The 9,209-nt window shown below is 58.3% G+C and overlaps 1 protein-coding gene across 1 annotated transcript; it reads right to left on the bottom strand.

Moving 5' to 3' along the window:
• Positions 1 to 4,063: 4,063 nt before the first annotated feature.
• Positions 4,064 to 8,150, bottom strand: REEP2 (receptor accessory protein 2). Its single transcript, XM_075543125.1, has 7 exons — positions 8,083 to 8,150; positions 7,722 to 7,798; positions 6,509 to 6,629; positions 6,245 to 6,358; positions 5,674 to 5,824; positions 5,447 to 5,577; positions 4,064 to 5,341 (listed from the first exon to the last, which is right to left on the bottom strand). The coding sequence occupies exons 2-7, from the start codon at positions 7,787 to 7,789 to the stop codon at positions 5,273 to 5,275; spliced, it is 654 nt and encodes a 217-aa protein (XP_075399240.1). The 5' UTR covers positions 7,790 to 7,798; positions 8,083 to 8,150; the 3' UTR covers positions 4,064 to 5,272.
• Between the last annotated feature and the right edge of the window lie 1,059 nt (positions 8,151 to 9,209).

Genomic DNA, 9,209 nt, shown 5'->3' with positions numbered 1-9,209 from the left:
TAAGGGCACAAAGGGGCCTGCAGGGGATGCAGCAGGTGACTTCAGCTGAGCTGAGACTTGAAGCGCACCCAGGAGCTGGCCAGGTGAAGCAGAGAGTGACGTGGGGGCTTCAGGTAGGAGGAACACAGTAGGCACAGGTTTGAGTGGGCCTGGTTTCTGCCAAGCAGGGAGCTGGTGCTTGCTGAGTCGGGCTCCGGTGCTTCCACTGTCTGCTCCAACTTAGCATGCACCTCCCTACCTCCTTTCCTTTCTCTCCAACCCCTCTTTCAGGACAGTGGAGCCAGATGACCGTGACCTGGGATAGGCCTGCCTATAAGGTGAATTAAAGTTTGAATGAAAGTTGAGCTTGAAAGGGTGACTAAGGGCCATAGTCTCAGGGTTCCACCAGCCTCTATCAGTCCAGTCAACCTGGTCTTTTGTACAATTTTCAATTTTGGTCTATATTCCACCTCCACCCCACCCCCTATCCAGGACCTCCTATTGTGATCCCATTCTGAGTGGGAGCCAGTCACAATCTAGTTCTTTTTTTAAAATCATTTTACTAGGGGCTCATACAACTCTTATCACAATCCATACATACATCAATTGTGTAAAGCACATCTGTACATTCATTGCCCTCATCATTCTCAAAACATTTGCTCTCCACTTAAGCCCTGGGCATCAGGTCCTCATTTTTCCCACTCTCTCCCCGCTCCCCACTCTCTCATGAGCCCTTGATATTTATAAATTATTATTTTGTCATATACCATCTAGTTCTTATGGTCTTCAATTATGGCCCGTTAAACCTTTTACATTAATGATCTCCATGTGCCCGTGTCATTGATTTGGAAGATGGGGTCCTCTACTCCCTGCAAAGAGCTACACTCTCCCAAACTCACACGGGCAGTCCTACCCTGCCCTTTAGAGTCACGATGACTCTTTGATGGCTTTCACTCTTCTCTCTCTGCATAGGGAGAGACCAATAGTTGCCCTTAGGTGGTATGGGTTGGAATACAGACCTGCTGCTGGGGAAGACGGAAAAGGGTTGTCCAGGGGTGAGGGGATGCGGCTCCCTGTCAGCGCCGAGCTTCCCAAGGACAGGCGCAGCTAAGCCATGTTGGTGTAAACTCGCCATCAATATTTTAAGCAGCATGACTTATTGATCATGCATCTGGCTGTGACAAAAGGAGCAGGTAACTTATAGGGGTCAGTTTAGGGACGAGGTCAGGAAAAGGTAGACCACAGAGGAGGGGAGGAGCTCCTTCCTCACCCCTGCACCGAGGCCCTGCAACACCAAGTGGGGACTAGGGCCTTGTCTCCTCTTTCAGTCCCACATGACCCCAGAGGGAGTAAAGGCAAGGGGCAGCAGGCAGGGAAACCGAGGCAGGCCTGGGCCTGCCACTGTGGCCCTCATGGAGGTCATGAGGGAAGACACAGCTTTGAGAACGGCCCCCTTCCCGCCTGCTCAGCTGTACCTCTCCCCATCTGCCTCTGAAACCAGCCCCACCGGGAACTCCAGGCTGGATCCCATGGGGTGAAGGGCCCTCTCAGGTGAGCCCCTCAAATTCCCTGCTCCTGGAAGAATGCCTGAAGCTCATCGCCATCCCGAGGAGTGTCTTCTGAATCCGACCATCTCCTGCAGGAAGTGGGGTGGGCAGGGGTCTGCACTACTGCTGGACTTAGGGAGCTGGGAATTACTGCTTGAGAATCCCCACTGCCCTGCCCTGGCCTGCCCACCACAAGGGTGCTTTTCTTCCCAAGGCGCCAGCCACAAGGAGAGGAGCACTGCTCACCCAATGCTCTGCGGCCAACTAACTGGCTGCAGGTGCTGTCTTCCCCGAGGCGGGGGCGTCCACATTGGGGGGAGCGGCGCCATCTAGTGTGCGTGTCCCCTTCCTGCAGGGATCCTCCATGCTGCTGCTTCCAGCCTAGCAGAAGCTGGGGGATGCCTTCCGGGAGGATCCATAGGAGGTGGCTATCCGGCTGGGAGGACTTCAGTTGCTCCCACCTCCAGGCAGGCCTGACTCAGTTCACAGAGGGAAAGACAGGCAGCTGGGAAGAGGGGCCGTGGGCGGGGAATCTTGTCATGGCTGAAATTTAAGGTAATGAGACAAAGCAGAGAGGATTACAACAGTAGGGACTGAGTTTGGAGTGGGCACCGGAGACGTTTGGTTCTTCGGGGATCTATACGTAGCTCCTGGCAGCCAGAAGGGGTTTCGTTTCCGCCCTGGAAAGTGCCTCGCCCTGGCATTCCTCTGACGTATCAGCCTGGAAATCCCATTTGAAGCAGGTTCTCTGGGCGCAGGGTGCCCACAAAAGAGGGGAGCCAGCCGCAGCATCTTGAACCCGAGACCATCCCAGCCCTGGAGGTCTGTCCAGTGTCCCTAACCTGGCCTGGACATGAGACATGGGTTCAGACTCCAGGCCTGCCCCCAGCCCAAAGCTATTAGGTTCTCATTGCTCCCTGGTGACCCACAGGATCAAGCCTGCAGGAAATGCACTCCTGACACCTCTTTCCCATCCCACTGGCCTAGAAAGATCTGCTGAGGCAGAGGGGAGTGGACAGATTGTCCCGTTGTCCCGGGAAGGTCCCCCTCGCCTCCCCCTAGGAGTCTTTGAAGCCACTATTTCGGGCACCTTTTGTCTCCTTTTCTCCTTTTGCACCACAGGGGCCAGGCTCTGTGCCTAGAGTTCTAGAAGCCTGGGTGTTTCCATAGCAACAAACCAATGAGCCTGGAAACCTAAGCATGTTCCTATTGACATGCAGAGAAGCCCCGGTGTGCATAGCAGAGGCACTCTGCTTACCTAACCCTGGTCGACCAGTCTCTGTGGGTACAGGCATGTATCTCAGGGGTAGGTGTGGTGTGTGCATGTGTGTGTATTTAGGGTACAGAGGGCCTTACATGGTTTCCTGGCCATGTGGTAGTTGCTAACATAGGATTGCAGCATCTTACCCTCTGGGGGATCTTTCTAGAACGAGGGGCTCTCCCCTGCATTCTGCCCTGGTACTTCCTTCCTCTCTCCCAATAGAGAAGTGGGTCACACTGCTCCGAGCCCAGTGGTGAAGGAACGACCTCTGGAGGACCCCAGGGAGGATGAGAGGCAGCTCACAGCCTGCCCCGCAACATGACCTCATTTCAAGAGGATTGTGGCCAGCCTGGCTCAAGTACCGCAGCAGGACTTGTCTCTTTGATGTTAGGGCAGGGCCAGCCTGGGTCCTTAGCCCAGCCTAGGCGGCCCCACCCTACCCCCTCATGTCCCGCTTCCATGTTCGGGCTACAAGGTTGAGCTGCAGGTCCTCTGCTGTTCCATCCTTCCTCCTCCCTCCCTTCCTCTCCATTCGGTCCCCCTCTGATCCTTCCTCTTGCTCCTCTTCTGGCTGGAGCCTCCCTCTCAGCCAATTCTTCTCATTGGCCAATGGTGACCACAGCTCCCTGAGGGAGGACACAGACCCCGTGCTGTGCCTGACACTGACAACCTCCCTCCTGGCTTGCCCTTGGCCTGCGGTTCTGAGTGCACACCTCCTGGCCTGTGGCCAGCCCTGGGCTTGCTTTTTTGGCCCCAGCCCTTGGCCCCTTATCCTCCTTGCTGGCCCCGCCTTTTTCATTGATGGAGCTAGTCTTCCACAGCCTGTCCCCTATCACATCCCTATCTTCCTCTCAGCTCTGGTTGCACACAGCCACCTCCATGTCTTGGTTTTTCTAGGCATAATGGCCACCAGGCCTGACTCCTGCCCTGCCTTCCCTGGGAACCTTTTGGGCTTGTCCCCAGAACCTACACCCGGCTCTTTTGGTGGGTGCCAGAAAACCCTTTGGGGGAGGAGGTCTTAGGGTAGGATTCCAAGGGCCAAGACTACCTTTGATCTTTAAGTCCTTGACCCCTCTTACATCTCTGACTCTATGTTGAACCCTAAAACTACGTTTCAGACAGAACCAACTCAAGTCTGTTTGCTACTTGGGAAGCCAGAGTCCCTGGTTCACTAGTCTGACCTAGAGAGACAGCTGGGTCTTGTCTCTCACCTGTGGGCTGCAGAGGGCAAGAACAAAGAGGCTCCCAAAAAAATGAGGTGCCAGAGTTCAGTTTATTGGCTTATTCAGTGTCAAAGGTCCATTGTTCACCTTTCTCCTGCGGAACTGGCGGCCCTCAGCTTCGGAGTGTTTTCTTCATGTGTCCCTCCTGGCCCTGACTAAGAGCACGGCAGAAGCTGGGCAGGGTGTGGGGTGAACGCTGGGCCTGGTGGGTTCTGCTCAGAGAGGGCCCAGGCGTCTTGGCACAGGAAGATGGCTGGGGGAAATGGGGAGAGGGGCCTCCAGGGAAAAGGGAAGCTGCTCACTCAGCAGGGCGCTGAGGCACAGGGACAGGGTAGGAATAAGTGGGCCCCGGGCAGAGTTGGTGACCAGAGGCCTCTGGGGGCTCCCTCTCTGTCCTGACATCTCTCTCCTACCTCAGTGGCCTGGTAAGATCTACTGAGGCAGAGGAGAGGGGACAGGTGGTCCCAGGGGAAGAATGAGGAGAGAGTAAGGAGTCACTTAGACCCATTGTAGGGCCCACGGAGACTCGGACTCTGGGAGGGGAAGCTGGGCTGGCCAGCTGGTTGTAGGGCCGATGATGGGAGAGGTGACAGTTAGAGGTAAAATCCTCCCCACCCCAGACCCAGACAGACAGAGAGACACACAAACATCTGGGGCCCCCACCTCCTTTTCCTGGTGGGGACATATGGCACACAGACCCACCCAGTGCCCAGGGAGAGAGCCCCACTACAGCTCCAGCCTGGTCACCCTGCTCATTTATGCACCCCGACAATGTCCACCCAGGTGGCTGCGGCGTGGGCTGTGGGCGTGGGGCCTGTACCAGAGGCAGGGCAAGGCCTTCCTCGCTAACTCTCAGCTCTTTCAGTGCCTTGGTTCATCTGGGCTGTGGCCTACCCCCCTGGAGAGAATCGGAGTTCAGAGAAGGGCATGGCCCTGGTCCTCAGCAAGGCACTGGGTGGGCGGGGGCAGGGTTGGGACAGGAGAATAACTGGGCAAGCTCCTGGGAGCCCTTGCCTCCTGGAGCGGAGTGGGTGGCTAGTCCAGACTCACCCCATGGCCCCCCGGGCCCCCCTTGTAGTGCCTCCCTCCTCTTCTCCAAGTCTATTCCAGAGGAGGGGTCAACAGGATGGCTCCTGAGATGGCCATCTGAGGGGCCCTGGGGCCTGAGACATCTGGGCCACTGGCACAGAGGGAGAGCAGGGGCGGGGCTGAGGTGGAGGCTCCCTCCATGCTGTGCAGCCTGCAGGGGGGATGTGGGGGCCTCAGGCTGAGTCGCCCCCACCAGAGGCCTTCTTCTTGGGCCGGGTCTTCAGTGTTTTGGAAGCCGGTGGCTGTGGGGAGGAAGGTGGGCGGGCAGACAAAAACATAGTCACCTTCTTCCACCTGCAATCCCCCTGCACTCCCCACCACACCCCAGTTTTGGCCCAGGTGCTTACCTCTGCTTTGGGTACTTTTTTGATAGATTTGACCTTCTTGGGGGCCTTGTCCCCTGCATCATCCTCAGAGGTCTCTGTCCGGGGGTCTGCCTGGCTCATGCTAGCCTTTAAACTCAAACCTGGGTCATCTCCTGGTTGGGGGGAAACGGTGAACAGGGACCGGCGTGTCTCTCTCACCTGGCCACAGCCCCCCACACCCACTGGCCTCTGGAGGGCCCCGCCTGTACCCAAGTCCTCTATGGTGTCAAGGAGGCTGCCACCGGGGCTGGGTCGGAGGCGGCTGTCGGGTCTCTGCAGGGGCAGGGCATCTTCATCTCGGATCAGAGTCAGGTCCTGCATGCTGAAGCTTCGGAGTTTCTCTGACAGCACCCCCTGGCCCTAGGGTCACCACCACGCACGCACGCACCGGGAGAACCGGGGTAAGGGGCGGGGTGGAGAGAGAGGTCACCACGGTGCTGACAGCAGCCACCTTACTACACATGCACGCACACATGCACGGGGGCTCCATGCCGCACCCACATTCCCCCCCGGGGGGCCCAGTCCTACACAAGAGCGCTGAGAGCGGAGGGCCCTCCTCTCCTGTGTTCACAGACGAGGAAACTGGCTCAGGGAGTGTAAGTGACTTGCATGCGGGCACACAGCTGGAGAATTGGTAGCGCCAGTCCTTGAACCCAGAGCTGTGTAAGTCCAAAGCTTCCACAGCCCCTGATGACCAGGAGATGGAAGGACATCTGGGGGAGGGGTGGGAGGTAGGGGACTGTCACCGAGGTGGGGGCTCTGGCAGTCTGGGTGTCTCACCTTGGCAGCAGCTGTGACCGCGGCGTTGGCAGCCAGGTTCAGGCCCCTCTTGCCCACCCTCATCATGGTCTCGTAGCTCTTGTCGCGGGCCTGTGTGATGTACTCGTCGATCTCCTGAGAAGAAGGAAGAGGTGATGGGTGGGCCCTCTGGACAAGGGCCTGCCCAACCCTGGTCACACCCGAACAGCGGCACAGCCGGCTCATTTTGTGTTCCAGGCACCCCCAAGGGAGAACTAGGAAGGGGCTGCAGGCATGGGGGCAAACCTTCTCCTTGTTCGACAGCGTGGGGTGCACGAATTTGCGGTAGAGCACGCTGGAGCCCTTGGTGTACGGAGACAGCAGCCATATCACGAAGGCGATCTTGAGCTCGAAGTAGAAGGGGAACCTGGGGCGGGGAGGGGAGCAGCAGAGGCAGCTGGTGGCAAAGCACTGGGGAAAGGAGTCAGGTCTGCTGGCTCAGCATGACCCTGGGCAACTTGTCTCTTTAGTGCTCCATGGTGCCCACTGCTGCCAAGGGCACTGGGGGGCTCAGATGACGCCCCACATGGAAAGGAGGGAGGAGACACCCCAAGGGCCCCTTGGCATCGGGGTCCTTGCCTCTCTTTTGGAATTCCCATTCTCACACTACAGGGCAACCTACCCCCTCCGTCCTGAAACCGCCACCAGCCAAGGTGAGCTCCCTAATCTCCCAGGTCCTTTCTGGGCCTTATCTCCCTTGCCTCCCTCTCCTGCTCGCCCTCCCGAGGGGGTCAGCCAGCAGCACCCTCTCTCACTGCTAGGCACACCTCCCTTTATAGGTCTGCTCTCCCTTCTCCACAGGTCCCCCCCACCCCCCAGCCAGGCCTTCCACACCCTCACAAGGCCCTCATCCAAACCCTTTTTCTCTTGTGCTGGGAAGTTATTTACACTCCCTACCCTCCCTCTCTAACCAGTGACACTTCTACTCACCCTCTCCTGCCTCTGACCACGCTGATTTTCCTCACAGGCCAGCAGGCCCTCAGAAGCTACCTATGCAAAGGCCTGACCTCGCGACTAACTTCCAGGGCCTGCACTTACTCGCCTTCCCCTCCCAGAGGCATCTATCTGCCTGAGCTCCTCTGTGCGCCAGCGTGCGTGCCAAGGGAGGAAGTTCCTGCCTCCTCAGGCTCCCACATAGATAAGGGTGCCAGGAGAAAAAGGCCTTGGAAGTGCACGCAGCCGGTGCTTACAGGGGACTGGATTCCATCTCTATTTTACAGGTAGGGAAACTGAGGCACAGAGCGCTGTGGTGGCAGAAGCCCGGCTCCTGAGTCCCACTGTGGCGCTTGGGGTTGTGTCTGAGCTCATTCTACTGGCCGGGGCCCCACGGAGTGGAGTTGTGGAGGGGTGGGGGTGGCATGCCACCCTGGGTCTCAGTCTTCTGTTTGGCTGGCTGAGGGGGAGCAAGCCAGAGCCTGGGACCCCACAGTGCCTGCAGGGCACAGCTGCCCGGCCTCACCAGGAGAGTATGATGTCGGTGAGGGTCTCAGCTGTGGTGAAGAAGGCAAAGACGATCCAGTACATCATCCATTTCACCTGCGGGGACAGAGGGCACTGCCCACCAGCCACTCCAGAGCTGGGGGACACCCAGGGCCCTCCCTCTGGGTGCCAGGGGCATGGTGGGGAAGGGATGCCCAGGCCGGTCACTTTGCCTGTAGATCACCACGGGCTGGGGAAAAGGCACACCCGGGCTGCCGCTGATCAAGGATCGGACAGTGGCCCGGCAGCACTGTTACAGTCTCCCCATGAGAAATGTGACCCCCGTCCCTCTTTCCCATACCAGGTGGATTGGGTGGGAGGTCATCGGGTCAGACACTCACATATTCCTTGACGTTTTTCGTCTTCACAGCCTTGTAGGAAGAATAGGCAGGGTACAGGGTGCCAAAGACGAGCCTAGGGAGGCAGGCAGGGTTACTGGGCCCCTCTCCCTCCCAGCTCTGCGCCAAGTCCCTGGCTAGATGTGGGGAGGAGGGAGGGCCACATTGGCTGAAGCAGTGAATTTGGCTCAGGTGGAGTGGCGGCCCTCCCCTCTCCCATTGCCCAGTTTTTCTCATAGTGGGTCACCAAACATATGGGGAGTGGGTTTGTCATGCTACACGGATTCCTGCCTCCTGCCTTCCCCAGACACCGTGCATATCTGCCCTCTGTCAGCTCTGCAGGGGAACTGCACACCCCCTATTAGGCACCACTTCACCCTGAGGAGCAGAGGGCAGGAGGCCCTGGAAGGGGCAAGGAGGCTCTTAACACCCCCCCCCCCCCTGCCTTGTCAAGTCCCTCGGGACAGAGCTTAGGGGAGAGCTTCCTGGTGATCCCATTAAGAATCACAGGCAGGACAGCGGGTGAGGAGGAGGAGGAAGAGACTGGAACCCCTTAGGAGCTTACTGGGACCAGAGAGAAGCAGTCATCATCAGAAAAGCACTTGGAGGTGTGGGCGCCAACTTCCCCTCGGTGGGGCGAGGGAGAGGGATAGGCCGGAGGACACAGCTATGTGACAGCACCAAATGGGGAGAAGGCAGCACAGAGGGCCTGCTGGGGGCTGAGAAGCAGGGTCCTGAGTTGGGGCATGGGTTTGTCCCAGGTTCCCGAGTTCCTGTCAGACCTGCCCGTGTATAGGTGCACCTGTTCCCTATGGACCTGCCTGATCCAGACAGGTGACTTCTAAATTGGGCAGTGCAGACGGGGGTAGAAGCCCCTGAAGTACAAAGTTTGGGATTATGGGGCATGGTTTTCTCCGTGGCCAGGCGGGGGAGGTGCCAGCGAATAGTTCCTCGCTGTGACCATGCGGGCCCTCCCCCCCAGGGGCTCCGCGCTGCACAGACTCCCTGCCACCTCCCACACTTTGTCCTCCAAGCATCTCTGCAGGGAGCTGTCCTACTTGGGAGGGGGGCGGCGGAGGCCTTTATGGCATGAGCCCCTCTCTTGGCAGTTTGCGGTCCCGGTGCTTTGG

Source organism: Tenrec ecaudatus, chromosome 2, assembly GCF_050624435.1.
Source record: "Tenrec ecaudatus isolate mTenEca1 chromosome 2, mTenEca1.hap1, whole genome shotgun sequence".
NCBI classification, from domain to species: Eukaryota; Metazoa; Chordata; class Mammalia; order Afrosoricida; family Tenrecidae; genus Tenrec; species Tenrec ecaudatus.
Note: the sequence above shows the minus strand (reverse complement) of the source record. Positions and strands in the feature narration are given on the sequence as shown.